This window comes from Apteryx rowi, unplaced genomic scaffold, assembly GCF_003343035.1.
Source record: "Apteryx rowi isolate R43461 unplaced genomic scaffold, aptRow1 scaffold_335, whole genome shotgun sequence".
In the NCBI taxonomy this organism is placed as follows: Eukaryota; Metazoa; Chordata; class Aves; order Apterygiformes; family Apterygidae; genus Apteryx; species Apteryx rowi.
In genome coordinates this window covers 432,330-451,077 of record NW_020449808.1, presented here as the reverse complement: position 1 = coordinate 451,077, position 18,748 = coordinate 432,330, and the positions used below count along the sequence as shown (strand labels likewise).

Here is an 18,748-nt window from a genome sequence, read left to right as displayed (position 1 = left end):
TTCTGAGGTCAATTATCCCTGTTCTTCAGTCTCAGTTTTATAAATATTTCAGTCCCCACTGATCTGAAATATTTCCTCAACCTCAGTTTCCTCAGATCAGAAATTAGTTCATATTAAGTTTTCTTACTAACATCTTTTCCTACATTTCACAAATCTCACACAACAGCTCTGAACATTTTTTCCTGATTGTCTTCTTCCCCCTCAACGACTTCTTGTTTATGTTCTACCCTCAGGTCTTGGGCCAGGCCTGCATGATGACTAACAGGCCAATTTCTGTTTCTTGCATTGATCTTTTGGGGAGAAAGAATGTCTACATTTTTGCTTCATCATTTTCATTTTGCAGTCATATTTCTCCACTGTGTTGGGCACAAGTCTTTTCCAAGTTAAAACATAGGGTTTGGGGTGGAGTGGGGGATATAAGGCTGTTTTTATTTCTCCAAACTCCATTGCTTTCCAGAGTTTGGAGTTTTGTAATAATTTTCATCATGACAGATTTGAGCTGAGAATTTTCTTTTTGTATTGATACTATGAAGTATTTAGTGCTCTCCTAGGGGCTGTTAAAGTACCTATAATAAAATACTGTGCTTTGCTTAGAGTGTGTTAGGGTTCCCCAGCCTTCTTTCATAATGGTTATTTTTTAATACTTCTTATATATCTTATAAATCTATTTTTCGATTCCCCAAATCTTTGTACTCCTGAATATTGACATTTCTTTGCCGTCATTAAGTATCCCAAAGTGTCRGATTCCCAGACTGCCTTTTATTGATGTGGGCACACCAGTGATTGTGATCTGAAGCAACGTTCCAATGGGCAAACCTATAGTCTCCTTGGCAAGAGTAAAATTATTAGGGAGAAAAGTGGGGAAATACATAGCCAGACAGCTCCTCTCTTTCTCTAGGAGGCCAATGAGGAGTCCTCGGGCAATGTGAGGACCTCTCCCACCTCCTTTCTCTGCAAGTCTTTCCTCTCCCACAGCTCTAATCTAATCTCCAATCCAATGAAATGAGCAGTAGAAATACTCTCATGTCAGTACTCTTTCCTCAGTTGTAGACACAGTTACTCTCTGGCATATGAAGCTGACTTTGTATTATGTCAGTAAAACTTGGAGAAGGTGGTTTTAGATGACTACCAATTCATAGGTGCAGAACCACCTTCCCTCCTCCTATGTGWAGCTATGCTCTAGCAGTCTAGAAATAGTGTAAAACCCCTTAGCCCACAGGGAGGCAGCAATTAGGAGAATAGTTTTCGACAATTGTACAGAGGACATGAAGACACATTGGACTTCAATCATTTTTATTACTATTTGGACCTAGAGAGACCATTTTAACCTAAAATAATTTCAGAGAGAAAACAAAATGGAAATATGAGGATTTTATGTTTCCCCATTTGCAGACTGACTCTACTCTGTAAGAGAAAAAGAGAAAACAGTTCCCTTATATATACTTAAACACGACTAAAATGGTCCTTGCAGTTTGCTTTTTAAACTAACCACAAAAAGTTTGTTACCTGTGTTTGGTACCTCCCTAATATCTTAGTGTAGATCTATATAGCACAGACAAAATCAGATTTTTGTCTTCAGATGATTGTCAAAAATGACACTCATATTTCCACTTGTCGATTTCATGTGTCTCACTTCAAGAAATATTCCTCAAATCATTTCCAAATTGCATTATCTTTGAAAAGGTATCCCATAACTTACGTCAGGAAAAAATAAGTTATCAAAGAATTATTTTTATGGAGAGAATGAGCTTCACAGTGTTTTAAGATTTCTGTGTGCATATCTTTTTTCCTGTTGAGTCTTTGACACATTTTTGTATCCCCCATTTGAGCCATGGTGGTTGAAAGGTGTGTATCCACAAGAAATGAGATTTAATGATACCCCAGCATGAAATGTATTTTGACATATTTAAGCATTTGACAGTTCCCTGAAAAAATATTCGCAAATGCCTGAGCCAGAAACAACTGAATGTATTTTCCCATTTTCCAGCAGGAGCTACTGCTCCCAAAGCACTTCACAACAAAGTTTGCACATTTGGACTGTCATTATTAGTGCTGAATCATTTATTTTAAGCCAGGTTATATTAATTATACCTCAAGAACAAATATAGCTTTGCATCTCATAGAAGACCATCTTTATGCTACCATTTATATTTTGTTTTAATCATAGGAAGAGTTAAAATAGAACTGCATTTTAGAAAGCAATTTCATTTTGTGTGTTAGCACAATAGCCTTGAGATCACAGAAAGCCATCTGATTGCTGTATTGATTTTTTCTTTCACTGTAGCTTCTCTCCCATAATGTTGTTTTAAGAACTTCACTTATCAGGTCTTTGAAAAGCAGAGAATAATCATTGCAGCAAAAATAACCTCTCTCTCTTTCTTTTTGCAGAATTTATTTATTTGGTCAGTGGCCATGAATTGTATTTTTGGGTCTCTGTAAATTTCATATATTGTTTATGTGGGCAGTTATTTGTGTTCTCAATGTTTATTATAACATATGTATGTATGTATGTATGTATGTATGTATATATATGACAGTAGCTGTTCCCAGTCATCTGATCATTTGCACTAGCAGAGTACCTCCAGGCAAAGATACATGTTTCTCAAGGGTAGTTTCAGTTTTGCACCCTGGAAATTATATTTGGCTATTAGTGATGTGTAGGTGATGATAAGAAAAACGCTCCTGATTATCRCAAAGCTACGGAAGACAAAGAGGGCCAGGACTGTGCAGCTGGTGAGCTCTGCTGAGATGTGCTGCATGCCGGGRGCAGTAAGGAGGGGAGCAGGTCAGCCCAGAGAGGAATCGCTGCTGCAGGCGTCAGTCGCTGCCCAGGGCTTGTAGATTTGGCAGAGAGAAGCAGGAGGAGCTGAGGTCATCGTGGGCTCCTGAATGCCATGCATTTTTTCAGAAATATTTCAGTATGCAATCAAACAGAAAACAGACTTTACTCTCGTGTCAAAATCTAACAGTAGATATGCACTGATGCTTGCAAAAAATTTCCCTTTGTTAGAACGGAGTCTTTAAGCCCAGTATGAGCTATACCAGCAAAAGGGTTGTTTTACTGGTATCTTCTGCATCTTTGTTAGGAGCTCTGCTGGCATAGCTGCACCTATTGAGGTAAAGTGAGCTCTAGTGTAGAAAAGGCATTAGAGAGAGAGCACAAAATATCACCCTTCTCTCTCCTTAGCCCTTCATTTCATGGATACCTGGCTTTTCCTTGCTAAACCTCTGGCTGCTATTTCCAATGTGCTACAAGGGATTTAATGACACATGCAAACAGTAACAGAAAATGTACAGTTAAATTTTCCATACTTTGGGGGAAAAAAAAAAACAACACCTCATAACTGATTTATTTTGGCATATTCATCAATTTATCATCCATAAAAGCTTTCTTAGGTGGTTGACCAAATGCAGGTTATTCTATCACTTACTTACCTAATTTTCCYTATGTTTTTCACAACTCTGTCCTCCAGGAACTGTTGTAATTTACATCTGGAGTGTTGTAAATGACTAGAGAATGTCTTCATCTCCTTGAAACAGTTTTTAAAGTCAGTAAGAGACGGTCTCATAATGCGGAAACTAAGAATCCTTCTTAGTATTTGAATTGTTCTGCTCAGCTTTTCTCCTTTTTGACCTAGCTCCATTTAAGTAAAAAGTCAATCTACATAGAGTTTCAGTTTGTTCGCATTTGAATCTCACTTTGATCCCATTGCCCTACTGTTGTGATAACAGACCCTAAGATTAATACTGTGGAAATTTGTCGTTTGCAAGTATCTCAATAGCTTGAAAGCTGCAGGTTTAAAATCTTAAAATTGATGTGAAGTTAAAAAAAGCTAAAAAGTTTTGGTGTACAATCAGGACTCTCTAGTGTGCTTCATTTGTTTTATAAATCATGCCATGCTTTATAAAATCCTGCCTTTTAAATATTCTCACTGACTTCTATTAAAGGAAATTCTCACATTTCTAAATCACGTCTTTGGCATGTACAATGTATGTATGATGTATATTGGCATATTAACACGCACATTTTATAGTCTGAGCAATACCATTCCAAAGACTGTACAGTTTATCTTGAAAAATAGATACATTTTATACTTATAGAACACCGCTAATAGGTAGCTGTGCTGTCCAAAAATATTGTCTCACTCTAAACATTATACATTTATTATTATGCTTATGTTTTGTAAAAAAAGGCACATATTTCAGACCAAAGATTACTAATTTAGGAGGTTAAGAGATTAGACAAATATCTGGTTTACATACTCTGGTATGAGATAGGAGGATGAACTAAATGACAGCTTGAAGATTTTTTCCAGGCATATGTTCTCTGTATTGTGTATGGAACAATTTATTTACAATTATAGAAAAAATGAAATAATTGAATGAGATGAAATGAAATGAAAATTTTAAAATTAGAATTAAATGAAATAAAAAATTGCTAAAGATGAATGAACATTAATACAGGCACATCAGCTAAATAAACAGTAATGAATGCCAGGGAAACAAAAATGATCAAACACAGATTGATTCTTAGCAGTTTCTCATCTCTGGTACAGTAGTGGCACAACTGAACAAAGCTCTTAACCTGTCAAAAATAGAGTTACAGCATCAGACTATGATCTTGGTTTCTTCAAAATAGATCTAATTTTTCCCCTTCTGTCTCTGGGATATAAAGCCATATTCATCTGAATGATTTTGTAGCACTTCTCAAGCAATAGAACATATATACCTATAATTTCCAATCTTAAAATATGCTTATTGCAGGGGAAACACCATTGCATTAACTGCGCATGTTGTAACAAGGAACTTGCACAATCTCTAACCAGAGACTAAATCCTGAGCCTGCTTCTACTGAAGTCATGGTCTAAGTCTGGTATGTCCTCAAAGGAGAAGCCTTACAGGACCACACAACAAAAACTGAATGTTTCGTATGCTTCAGGGAGCAGAATTATGGTTGTGTCACTCTTTCCTGACTTTCAAGTAAAGATAACATTATCTTAATGKGGGGTGAAGGGATAGATGAATTATATGGAATTTATATATATTTATGTGAACAGGTTGATTTTATCATCATTTATTTACAAGCAAACATCTCAATCTCTCCAGTCTCCAACGCTCATCATTCTTTCATGGAGATAATCAATCTGCACTCATCAGAATAATTCCCCAATGCATGAAATTAATAACAAGGGTTTGGTTGTCTATTAGTATGAATTGAAGTGTTTTAATACTTTAATTTAATTACAGTAAAGTAGAGTGGCATGAATATGAGAGATTCTAACATCTATGTTTTATTAAGTCTGATTTAGTTATTGAAAAGGAAATAGATTTGGGAGATCTTTAGTAAATGGTAGGCCTGTAATTATATGTGTGTATTCACTACTGTTCACTACTGTTAGAGCCATTTTTAAGAACTGCTATAGGCTTCTTTGATCTAATATTCCTGGCAACTGGGCCCTAGCTCTGCAAGTTGTTTAAAATTGCCATATGTACACTAGCACTGAGGGAACAAGGTTTGTTTCGCCTGGGGAAGAAGACGCTAATAGGGGATCTAATTACAGTTTGCCACTGCCTAGTGAGTGAATACCAAGAAGGTGGAGCCAGGCTGTTCTCAGAGGTGCACACTGAAAGGACAAGAGGTAACGGGCACAGGTTGTAGCAAGGGAAATGCCAGCTGGACAGAAGAAAAAAAATCCTCAGCATGAGGGTGGTCGAACACTGGAACAGGCTGCCCTGAAAGGCTGTGGTTTGTCTGCCCTTGGGGATTTCCAAAACTTGAGTGGAATAAGGCCCTGAGCAACCTGATCCAGGCTGACAACTTCAGGCAGTTCCAGTGATGTCTGTGAGAGTCACAGGCACACCTTTCAGTCTGGGGGTCTTATGCTCAGGTGGGATGGGGAACCTTGGAGCTTCTTCGGAAGACACAGGAGTCACCTAGCACTAGGTTGCTTCTGTAATTTCTGGTGAGGAATCTTTGGCATATAGCTCAACTTGGTGACACACATGAGTAGCACAGGACCACTGTGTCTAACATCCACAGTTCACGTGTATCACACCAAAATGCTGCACTGCCAGTGCCTAAATCTTGTCTGGTCTGCCTGGGTTTTAAATCATGGGTGCTTGTTGATCCTTCAGGACAATGAAGATCAAACGAACACTTATTTGGGGGTAGGGGGGTGTTGGGTGAGAGATTCACTAGAAAACATCAGTTCTGTAATAGGGCCAGGCAGGATGTCCTTTTCTCAGATTACGCATTTCAGCTGTGAGCTGTACAATTAGATGGAGGAAACTAAAACCAAAATTTATTCCTTATCAGACAAGCACTGTAGCCATTGGCCTATGGTTCATCAGCATATTTCATTCTCTTTCTGTCCAGTAAATAGTTGAATATAGTGTGGAATAGCTTCAGCAAGAAGATGTCAGGGAGACCTACTATAGCAAAATTCCTCATCTTGGCAAGGAAGGAACTCTGACCCTACATCTGGAGTTTGTCTTATGCCCTGAGCTACAAAGCATCAAAGGGAAGGAGAATCCAAGCTTGTTTGTCTTCGTGTTTGTTAAAAAATGCTGAAAAACAAATTAAAGCAATTTGTTTCATATCAAATGAAACATTTCCTTTTTGTTCAGGTTTTTGCATGTTGGTTTTCTAACACCCAAAATGTTGCTTTTCATATGTCAAAAATTCCATAGAGGAAAGTGAGGGTTTTGGTGATCAGAAACCCCAAACCAATTAAAATGTTTATTTTAGTTGACTGACAAAACAAAAACAAAACTCCAGTGAATTATTCATGCAGCCCTGAACCACTTAACCCTTTCACAAATGGATGCCACAAGGGACTGATGAATTAGGTATATGTAGTACTGTTTAATTTAGTTTTGTGGTGCAGCTGTAAACTGCTTGTCTAACAGAAAATAGAATAGAGTTTGAGAATCACAGCTTTACAAATTTATACATGCATTTAAACTTAGAGAAGCATGTGTGTTTTCACAGAATTGGAGCCTAAAACTTCCAAACTATCTCTTGCTTCCTGTGGTTAGGCAGAGGTCTCACTGGTCTAGATAAAGCAAAATTAAAGCATAATGCCTATTATCAAAATATTTTTTCACATGCCATCCAGTCACCTCTTATTCTAAAAACAACAAAATGTTGTGCCTTGCTGGAGTTTAATGTTTTCTATATCACATGTTGCAGTTTAGTTTTCCTGTAATATGGTTTCATTCCACCCTTTGGGTCCTGTTTGAATTATCAATTTGGTCTCCTCAAATGATGAGGCTGTTTGAGTTTGAAAGATGTCAGATTTTCTGTCCCACCCCTACACCTGCATCTCCATCCAGCTTTGCCTACAAACACTATTTAAAGATCTGGGAATACTCAGGAGAAACTCAGTCTTCCATTGAAAACCCAGCCTATAGTGCTTTTTAAGATGTTGCTTTTTCAGCATAGGGAAGGATGTGTAATTTGATCTAGGAACATACATTGCTACCTAACAAAGTAGGGTATTTATCCTGGCAAATGTGAGTGTCTAGGAGGAGTTACTTTTCTAACCAGTCCTCTTAAGCTCTCTGGTCAATAGAAAGAAATAGTCATCTCCAGAAAGAGATTCATCTCAATCAAAATAAACTGCCCACCATRGGTGAGCTGACTATTTGTTTTCATTAGCTATAGAGCAAGCATATAGAAATTTTGATTAGACTGCTGACTCTTGGAAGCAGTCAAGTAAAAAGAATATGCTCCCTTTCCCCAGTGCTTATGCACACTGGAAATGTCAAGCACAATGACAGGGGGAAAGCCCAACAGACCATGCTGTTTGATCATGACTGAGCAAAGTCCTGGAGCACATGCTTGTGTCCCACTGTGCTGCAGCTCCTGTGCTTAGGTCTTTATGCATTTTCCAGAGTAGATGACCTGCAGCTCCCACTGGGGGTGCCAAGACATGTCTCAAAGACATGAATCCTCTGAGGAGACTGTCATTATGGTAGGAGTACTATATGCTATAGTTTAAGATATTAACCTTAATCCTAGTACAGATAGGATAAAGAGAGTTCTTCCAGGGATCATCCACACAACTGAGTGAAGTCATTTGTGATTGCAGAACCAGAAGATTTGATCCAAGGTACTTTGAAAACTCCCTTTGACTTCAGAGGGAACAGGATTCTATCCTGAAGGGCCTACCTGGTTCTCAGGGCAAGAGTATTTCAATGGCTTTCAGTTTACATGAACACATCTAGATCCAATTTCCTTTTTTTTGCTTTTGTTGTATATCCATAATGCATGTAGAAAATGTCTTTATGGATTCAGATAAATAAAGCATTAATGATGATCTTAACAGGATATTGTGCAATGGTAATTTAGGACTTTATATAAAGAGAATTTCTTTATAAATAGGTTTATGATACCATCTGAAAAATAAAATGATAATCTTACAGGAACATGATAATTAATGATGCTCCTGTATGGCATCTGTGGAGTAAAGTTATCTTTGTTAGTTGTGCCTGATAGTGCTTAGGAGATAAGTCAAGAAAMACTGGTGGACTATGAAGTTTTTGGTGATAACTCAGTAGTTTTTGATGTCAGTAGACCTACTGAACTGTTTGCAGTTAAGTTCTTTGTCAGATCAGGATTAATGCATTTGCTAAGAAAACATTCAGAATGGTAATGCTTATCACTAAGCTTTCTTTTGGTCATTTACTTTGGACTTTAAGATTGTTCTCAAAAATATATGTATAAATGCCCACTTTAGCTAGCTGTGTATATGCCCTTGAATATTTCTAATTTCTTAAGCAAAGATAGGCTGTTATTCTGAGTTATTAATATATCATTTACTATTGCCAAAGGATAAAGTGCCACAGAGCTTTCCTATATCTCTATCTTCCTTAAAATTATTTTTTATATATGAGCTCAAAAAGCATAAATGAATATTTACTTCTCTTACACGTAGCTGTAAATTCAGCTACGTGTTTTCTTCAGCTGGCATTTTGCATTTACAGACATTAGTAATAACCTGTCTGTGTGCTCAGTCCTAGGTAAGATCCGAAGTGCTGTTGGAAGTGCTCAGCTCCTCATGTCTCAGAAATTCCAGCAATTTTATTGGCTTTGTCAGCAAAATCTGGTAAGTCACCATCTCTGGCCATTCTTGAAGAGTTTAAGGCTATTCATACCTAAGTATTCCACAAAAAATAACTTTAAATTTTAGAAATTAACATTTTACTTTGAAGTCAACAACAGCAACAAAAGTGTAATATATCCAAACATCTGAAATGTCATTTTCATGTCCCACTTTTGTCTTACTGCTCTTTTTTTTTTTTTTTAACTTAATCTTTAAGTATGGTGTTAGTACAGTTTTTATCAAGCAAACTTGTAATTTCAGTTTAGGTGTGTTTTGTCTTTTCATTTTTGCTGTATTGGTTAAAGAAAAAATATAAGGGAACAAATGTAAGTTTTCTGAGACATAATATTATGGCTTATTTTTGTAACAATCTGGAATAGCAACTACCATTCTGATAAGACTGGAGCAATTTCTCAAATTACAGTAAGTGGAGAATAGTATGATACGTGATCCAGTTTTCTATCTACCTGAAAATAGGACTGATCTTGGAAATGGGAATATACATAGCGTTCATAAAACTGGGTTTCATAATTTGTATTGACAATTATATACAAGACATCCTAGGGCTAAAGGAACAGATGCAGTATATTACTTGTAAGAGTTACTGTTATTGTTCTGGAAGTTCATTAGAGACTAATTCAATTCAAATGTCATCTTCATTAAAATGACAGCAGCCCTCAGTGACAAGAAAATTGTGGCAAGATGTTATTAATCAATAGAAGAACATAATTCTCACTCAGGATAGTGGTAGAACATCTACTTTCTTTGGCTGACTTGAAGATGAAGTATAACTTTCATCTTTTGACTGTTTCTACACCTCATATATTAAAAGTGCTGAATTCTGTTGCATGCATAACAGCAGACATGACCTATACGTCTTCTTAGATACATTTCCTTATTTGTTAGTATTTGCCACATGACTTTTTAAAGCAAAACATTCATTCTGTAGAGACTGATTTGTTACACTTCATCTGTAAAGTTAAGCATCTAGAATTCCTGAAACTGTAATCAAATATTACTGAGAAAGTCATGCCAAAAATGTCCTACCTTCTGATAGGAAATGATAAGATATACAGTCTTCATTAGGAAAGAATCCAATTATCTATTTCAAAGGCTTTGTCAGAACAAGAATTTTTATAACCATGACAGAATGACTGAAGAAATACACAAAGTCCGGCAAGCATGAGATGACCATGTTTGTAATATCAAATATATCATGTATACTATCATTTATTTGTGTGGTGGTGAAAGAAGGAAATCTTCATTAATGTGTACAAGTTACTGAAAATTTCAAAGTGCCTTCCATTAGCTGATTGATTAAGCTATGCAAACTGAGATTAGGAGAGCCTAGCCTCCATTCCACTTCATTTATCTTCAAGTGGGTCCAGCACTTGTGTTTGAGAGCATTACTGAAATAACAAGAGCAGCTCCCATTCAGCACAGCCATCGACTGCTTAGAAGTTCATTACTGCAAAAGCAATAGAAACACAAGGGAGAAATCCACATTTTGCAGGCAAGATGACCAAAGAACTGGCAAGATTTTATTTCTCTCGTCCTTATTTGTATAATAAACCTTTGAACTCCATAACAGCAGCTTTATCCCATTCTTACCATTTAGGCTGTGAATATTCTTCAGCCTCATTAATGTTAAACCAGCAACAGAAGCTACAGAAAGCAGCAACTGCAGAACAGGGCTTTTAGCTCATTCATGTTTCATGGCTTTTCTTCTTATGCTTAATGGCGGGGTTTGTTGCTAAATATTCACTAAACACATATCTACGGCAGGCAATCCATATGCTCCTAACGCAACATCTCTGTACTCAATGGGAACTCGGCCAACTATCAGCCAGTTACTGCATTCCCCTACTGGAAAACATGCATAGGGGTACAATGCAGCACTTCTCTAACAGTATTCGGCAAGGATAAACATAAAYGTAGGACAGAAAATAATGGTGTCTCCTTCAGCCAATTCAAAATGCAGCAAGGGTTCAGGAAGATGGATGTAGCTACTCAAACTGAAATTTAACCAAGGAATTCACCTATCACTCATAGACTTTCAGAAAGGGTTATGGGAACTTTAAGGAGCACATTTGATTATGCTCTTGGTTTAGATCTCTTACCAAAGATTCTCAGTCAGGGTAAATTCAGAACACTGTCAGCTTCAAAGAAGTTTTTCTGAGAATCTGGCCTGGTATCTCCTGCAGTACAGTGCTCCCAGTAACTGCTAGAAAAAAAAAATCACTGGTTAATAACTACTCCCTCCTGAATTATTCACATTACCTCTTGTAACACCCTGTTTTTTCTTTGAGGTGTCCTCCTCCATACTCTAGTCAGCACAGATCCTGCTCAGCCCATGTGAGATCATCACTCAATATGTCACGGTTGTAGGCAAAAAGAGAGCAACGTGAGTGTCAGCTAGGTACTTTCTGATTTTGCTTTAGGCTTCCTTCAGAAGGAGGGCTGCAAAGCTGAATTCCATATGAATGAGCAGATTCTGAAAAGAACCTGATTTAAGCCAATMTTTCCAAAACTTAACTAGCTTTAATAGTAATCATTTTTACTAGTGTTTAGCAGTGTGACTGTGGGCTATTGATACACAAGCGATAGCAGCAGGAGGCAGCCCTCTTGTGTCCAGATAACGTAAGACACACGCCTCACGCAGCAGCTGTGCTGGAGCTGTGCTATCCTGCAGCAGGGACGAGCGACGCGGGGAGTGCAAAGGTACAGAAGAGAAATTACCCTTGATTCAGAAGGGAATGGCATTTTAATGAGTGGCATCATTTTGTGGCTCTTTAGAGGAAACTGGGGAGAGGGACTGATGATACCAGGCTGGAGAGAACAGATTGCAATACAAGATATATTGCTGTGGGTCTCTCCTGACAAATTTCAAAGAGGGAGTCAGTTGCAGAAGCCCACAATACTGACCTTTGTAGGGTAACTAATGCCACTGACATAGGTTGTAAATGGCTTTGGAGTAAATTGGGATCTACCCAATTTACTCATTTTCAGTGAATAGTAATCTGGAGTTTTATCATGTTTCCCAGAAGTTTGTTACAATCTACATGGGCAGTTCTGTTAAGTCCCCAAAGGTCCCTATAAAAAGGAGACTTTCTTCTAGCAAAGTAGGACTTCCAAGTGGATAGGCTTTTAGGCTGTTGTTCTTGGCCTAGGTTCCCAAAGGAATGGGCAAAGGAATTGTATATGGCTGACGCTGTATGTTGTCATGCCTAAATTCAGGCACTCAACTCCCACAGTGGCATTTGCAAACCCAAGTTATGTTCTTAAGTAGCAATTCCTAGTGTAAGACACCTAGGAATGTGGAATTCAAGGGAGGAATTCAGTAGAAATACTGATTTGCATCTCTCCCAGATTTATGTGGGGTTGGGCTTCACAATCTGAAATCCTCTGTCCCCTAATTCCTAAAATATGGGGCACAGAACCTTGCTTCAGCGTTCATTTCTTGTATAATAAACTAATCAGCTGTTGCCCAGGAAGGGGAGATCTTGTTGGCCTAAGTGGGTTCAACTCCATCTCTCCCAGCTCCATGGCGTAGACCATCTTAAATATTTCTTCCTGCCTTGAAAGGGAAGAAACTTTTTCCCATCATCTTCACAGATGGGATATTTTTTAAAGTGACAAACCTATGTTCTTGAACTAGAACTAATGTCTATAATACAAAGGGTTAAGAGTCTGTATAATACTCTCTTAATGTAATTTTTACCTTGTGCCGTGCAGGTTAACAGATAAATGAAGGGTAGTTTTCCTAAATTGCTACCATTAATATTTGCTCCATTAAGTCTTTTGCACATAGTGCCACCTAATTGCAATATCTGGGGATAGTAAATGTCCAGTTCCTGAGCGTGATCTGACCCTATGGAGGACAAAAATTCAGCATTCTGTAATTAAAACTTTATGCCTTACACACAAATTTGAAAACCTAAGACAATATAAACATTGAACTTGGCATAAACTGGCAAGTACTTTATAGTGTTATTTCTTCTTCTACTCAGCTATCCCGTATGTAATTTTTAACCAGAAAGACTTCACACTGGCTAGAATACAAAGCACGTTCCCCTTCCCCGTAATAATCAGCAGACATAGGCTGCCAGCTTGCTACATTTTAGAAATGCAGGTCAGCCCAGCATATGGTGTTAAGGAACTTCCCATGCTGCAAGGATTCAGAAAGGCTAGCATATGACATCTAACTCATTTATATTTGGGCTGTGTAGGAGGCACAAGTTTCCAGTCACAGCTCCCTGCTGTAAAATGCATGTAAGCCTTAGCATGGTGCAGCACTCTAATCTGCTGCAGTTCCTTTCCTGCCTCAAAGCACATTGTTTAAAGTCTCGTGGTCTATTCATATTTTCTCCTTTGTGTATGTGGCAGGACCCGAGTGCCATGCCGAGACCAACTTCCCAGGACCTAGCAGGATTCTGGGACTTATTGCAGCTCTCAATTGAAGATGTCAGCATGAAGTTCGATGAACTGCACCAGTTGAAACTCAATGAATGGAAAATAATAGAATCACCTGAAAGGAAGGTAAGCAGACCATGGACAGTTCCATTTACTTTCTGTTTGTAGTTCTGTAGTCTCCTTGTGTTAAATCCAATAGTAAAACATGATAGGTTTCCAAACCAAAGATAGAAAGTATCTAACTGGCAATACGTAATCCTTCATCAGACATAAGATTTTTTTTTTTTAAGAAGGTTGAGCTGAACTGTAAAACAAATGAAATGGATTTTGCTAAGTCCTGTCAGTGTGCTCCCTAACCACTTTTGTTCAAATTATTTGGATTCAAATTATAAGAGCCACAACTGAAATCTGTTCTGATTAATTCAGATTGAGGAAAATAGCCTGAGAATTCAACCAAGGTCATCTCCAGCATGCTGCCACATTTGGGGCAGCTTAAAGCTCGGCACCAGGTCTTTAATCCTGCCTGCAAGAAATAACTGATACTAGAACAAGAGTAAGATAAAAACATGTGACAAAACATTGGGTTGCTCAGACAAAAGTTTGGCCTGTGAAAGTCTGTGGGACAAGAAGTACTTCTGGCTGGCACTCTTCTGACTGCACCCTGCCTGCATCTCTGTGCTGCAACTCCACAACCCAGGATACACTCTGGCCRTGACACTTGCAACACAAGTGGAAAATTGTCCACAAATCAGTGTAATTCTGTAACTGCCTTTCCCCTTCCTAGAGCTGCATCCCTCCCCTTAATTATCCCACTGTCCTTGCTGATTATTGTATCAGTAAAATGAAGACAGCATTTGCTTTGTGTCAGTACCCTTGGCCTCAGGTGGATACTTGTCTGGTTTGGGAGGAATTAGGAGGCATCTTGACAACTCTTTCATTCCTTCATGCTCCTCTTGGATTTTAATTTTCAGCCAACTGGTTGACGGATGGTGGGTTTGCAACTCTTGCTGACTGGTGACAACTGGAAGTAAGAAATTATTACAGTGACAGGAACAGTGATGTTCCCAAGAGGAAAACAAAGAAAAGTAGAAAAAAAGTGGAGGAGGGATGGGACAAAGGGAATAGAACCCCTATGTTCTTGCCTGAAAATAGCAAACAGAAAATAATGACTGGAAGAGCTGACTTTCATGGAGAACAGCAAATGTGTCTCATCTTAGGGTGCTGCACTGCTGCCGTTGAGAATGTAGAACTATGTTGTCATAAAACTTTTTCTTCTAGTCTTGGCTAAAGTATTTTGCTAGTAGATTCAGAATTACTTTCAAAAAAATCCCCAAATAATAAAAATTCTGCAAGCCGTAGGCCCTTCAGTTTTATTTTTTTATCATTAATAACCTGTAGTGGGTCAGATTAACTGTATTCTCCACAGCTAGCACCCCATAATCCTGACTATTTCTGTCACTTTAGAAAGTTCACTGGCAGAATGGTATGTGATAGTAAATGTGAAGTTGTGGAATCTCTGTCTTTTGAGATACTCAGTCAAGTATTAAGTATGACTTCAGACAACCTGCTTTAACTTCAAATTTGGATCTAATTTCAAATGGGCCCTACTCTGAATGGGAGGTTGTATCAGGTCACCTTTGGAGGTCCTTTCCAACCTAAATTATTACATAATTCTGTGATCCTGAAAATCTTCTTAAGGTCCTTATATGGTATTTCACAATCTCTGGATTGAAGGAAATGGAGGAAAATACCAATTTCATACTTCAGAACAGTTCTTGATTTAAAACTTGCAGAAGTTATTTACAGCTTACAGGTACTCTAATATATTGACTCTTACCGTATAGTCTGATAATTCTTCAATATGATTTTCTTAAAAATAGTCTAGGCTGGCAAGTAGAACAATTAGCCCCATGTTCTCCTCTCTCTGGTTGGTGTTTGCATGTTTCCATTTAGCAATTCAGAGAGGAGACTAAACTAATAGACAAGTATACACAGCTGCTATCTCATATCCAGCTGAGACTAAATTCGGTATGATTAATTTAATTAAAAATCCTGTCCTGCTAATCTTAGACAGTCTTTTCACTTGATCAGACTACACAGATGTGCTGAGTTCTTATTGGCAAGCCAGTCTGCATTTCTGTTCATAATGAATGTAATAATGTGTCAGCTAAAATTAAATGGATTCATATGAAAGTGAGGTACACAGACTGCATGTGTAGAGTACCTGCAAAGAGAGTAAAAGGAAGTGTAGTAGTCTTTGTAAAGCACGGGACTGCAGAAATACAGTCCAACTGAATTTGTAATGACTGCTGAAATAACAGGTTTTCATCAGTGTCCCCAGAATGGATAGTGATTCATGTAATCCATTAATCAGCTGATTTTAGAGTGCAAGTTGAGCATGCCTGATGTATGCAACTAGTGTTTTTCATGTCTTTAATTTGCACATTCTGCAGATGGTATTTTCCACATGCAGTTCACCTTTCAATTTCAATGCCCTATTGCAGGAAGAAAGAAAGGTTCCTCCTCCTGTACCAAAGAAGCCCCCAAAAGGAAAATTCCCTATCACAAGAGAAAAATCTCTGGACCTACCCGACAGACAGCGACAAGAAGCTAGAAGACGGCTAATGGCTGCTAAGAGAGCAGCCTCTTTCCGGCAGAATTCAGCCACAGAGCGTGCAGACAGCATCGAGATCTATATCCCAGAGGCTCAAACCCGGCTTTAAAGACAGAATGCTGCAGAGTTTCTTTTTTAAACAAAATGCTTGTACAGTTTGTCACTTACCTGGTAATTTTTGTCTCATTCTCTCCACTAAATATGCCCTTGCTATTGTGTTCTTTGTGCCATAAGCACAGTGGAATGCTTTTGATTTCCTCAGAATTTGCTGAGCTCATTGCAAGAACAACTTCTTTTGTATTTATTGTCTGACTTACAATCAGCTACAATGGATAGGGCTTGTTGAGACCTGACTTATCCAATATATTCTCAGAGGACAACAAGAAACACCTCTTGAGATGGAACCCAGCTTACTTTTTTGTTATTTATATTTTTATAAAATGTGTGATAATTAGGGATAAGAATAACAAACTGTAAATGGGTGCATCTCASCATTCACTAGAGGCATTAGCTAATCCAAGTAGAAGGTGCTACAAATGTAAAGAGCAGGAAAGAAAGAATCCATTTATCTCTCTGACCTCCAGTTTCTTTTCCTTGAACCCAGCTAAAATATTTGCCCATGTGCTCTGCCACTCTGCTCATCTTTGTTATTGCCAAATAACATTAGGCCTCTCATGTCATGTCAAGTTTCTGGAGATGAACAGGGATATCCAGCCACTAAAACTCCAAAGTTCATCAGAAACCAAGAAGCATAGAAGTCTGGTGATGTTGGGAATGCCCAGTGAGAAACGTTTGCTGCTAGCAGTATAACGACATTCTGAAACCTAAGCAAAATTGTAATGCAAGAGGACTTGACTGATGGGTGAAAGGAAAATGGAAGCCTTAAAAAGTTAGATCTTCTGTAGCAAGATGTGTAAAGAAAAAGTTATACTTACTCCTTTGGAACACTCATTGCATTTTTAACAGTTCTTTTATGTGTTAATATTTATTTTATAAACCTTCTCTCTTTTATTTCAAGAGCTGCGCTACATGTAATATTTCAAACTCTTCAAAATGTTATATCAATTGAGTTTCCAGGGTATCCTTGAGAAAAAAATCTTGCTTGTTTAAAATGCCAGTTGTGATGTTGTAACCAGTTTAAGAAATATGAATGTGAGTGGTAAGTATATCTAAGTTTAAATGGTTATGTTAAGGTAAAGGTGAACTGTGGTTTACAGTTGTATTTTTTTTAGAACTATTTTTCTATGCAGTATCAGTTATAGCAAGAATAAGCTTCTTGCTTGCTTCAGACATAAAAAACATGACTCAAGAGATAAGTGATTTCCAGACATGGAATATAAGGAAAATAATGTATTTTCAAGCCACTCATTATCAGAAGAGAAAAGTGGTAATTACCGTAGTCAAGAGGCTTTAATTTAAAATGAATTAAGATAGAATTATTCCACTTCACCTACCTTCCAGAGGCAACTGAGCATCCCTGCACTTAGAAGTCTTCAGGTGAAGACGCAATAAGATAAGTAACTCACAGACCCCGATTCCAAGGTTCTGAATACTCCTTTAGGTCAAAACCATGTCAACACAGTGAGACAGACAGTCCCAACTGATACATTTCCTGTTTACCTGCTTTAACAAATGCAATGTACTTAGCCATAGGCAGAACAGCTATTTAATTATACTCTAGCACTTTGGTTCTTCACCTGATGAGCACTTTAAATCTGTGTCCCATGCACCCTGCAGCCTGACAGATGAGTGAAAACGTGAAGTATCATAGGTTATGCAGATCTGACATTGCTTCAAATCTGAGGGGTTTTTTTTCTTTTTCCTTCTCTTTTTTCTACAGTGTGTAGTGTTAAGCATGAATTCTGTCTTTGGAGCATAGCTGATAAAGCATGTTTAGCTTCAAGATATGAATCTTTAGAGCTGAAGTTTTGAGAAGTTTCTGTGAGGAGAAAACCCTGTAAATTGAGCCTGATATCTGGTATATACTTTACCAAATAGCCTTAAACTATATTTGGAAGCAAAAACCAAGACGAATGTATATCCTTCAAAAATGAAAAAAAAAAAGAGAAAAAAATCCCTGAAATATTCTTCTATAAATGAAAACATTATATTTCCCATCCCTGGTGTTTTCAAGGCATTTTCTATTAAGGAAAGAGTTGAATCCTGGGTAGTATACAATATTGATGCTACTTCCTGTATTTGTTGTACTATTTTAAATACAAATGTATTTGCAGACATTGGCGTCTTTAGTCTTGAAAAGTGATATCTTATTTAAAGTGGAGCTGCTAATTAGAAATATCCACATAAAACTAAAGCCAGTGTCTTTCCTCGATTTCGGAAGTTTAAAATAGACACACACATACAAACATCCCTACAAATWAATTAATTAATTWATTWATTTATTAATTTATTTATTTATTTACAGTTATTTTATCTAATTTCCCTGTATACTTCTAGGAGAAATCACATTTGACTTACTTGCTTGAAAACCCTCACCTGCAGTGACAGGTCATGTGATTAAGACAAGTTGTATTTGACCCTGCCAGTATTCAGACTTTGTAAAGACAAATTGTAAAGAGAAACAGATTACAGCTGATAAGCTTAGATCCCAGTT

General features: G+C 37.6%; 1 protein-coding gene across 1 annotated transcript in view; it reads left to right on the top strand.

Moving 5' to 3' along the window:
* DLGAP2 (DLG associated protein 2) overlaps window positions 1-16,243 on the top strand; it is a 386,085-nt gene extending 369,842 nt beyond the window's left edge. Inside the window, exons 14-16 of the mRNA XM_026072046.1 lie at window positions 9,019-9,110; window positions 13,494-13,646; window positions 16,025-16,243. Coding sequence (XP_025927831.1) covers window positions 9,019-9,110; window positions 13,494-13,646; window positions 16,025-16,243 — 464 coding nt within the window. The remainder of the gene's footprint in view (window positions 1-9,018; window positions 9,111-13,493; window positions 13,647-16,024) is intronic.
* Window positions 16,244-18,748: the final 2,505 nt, after the last annotated feature.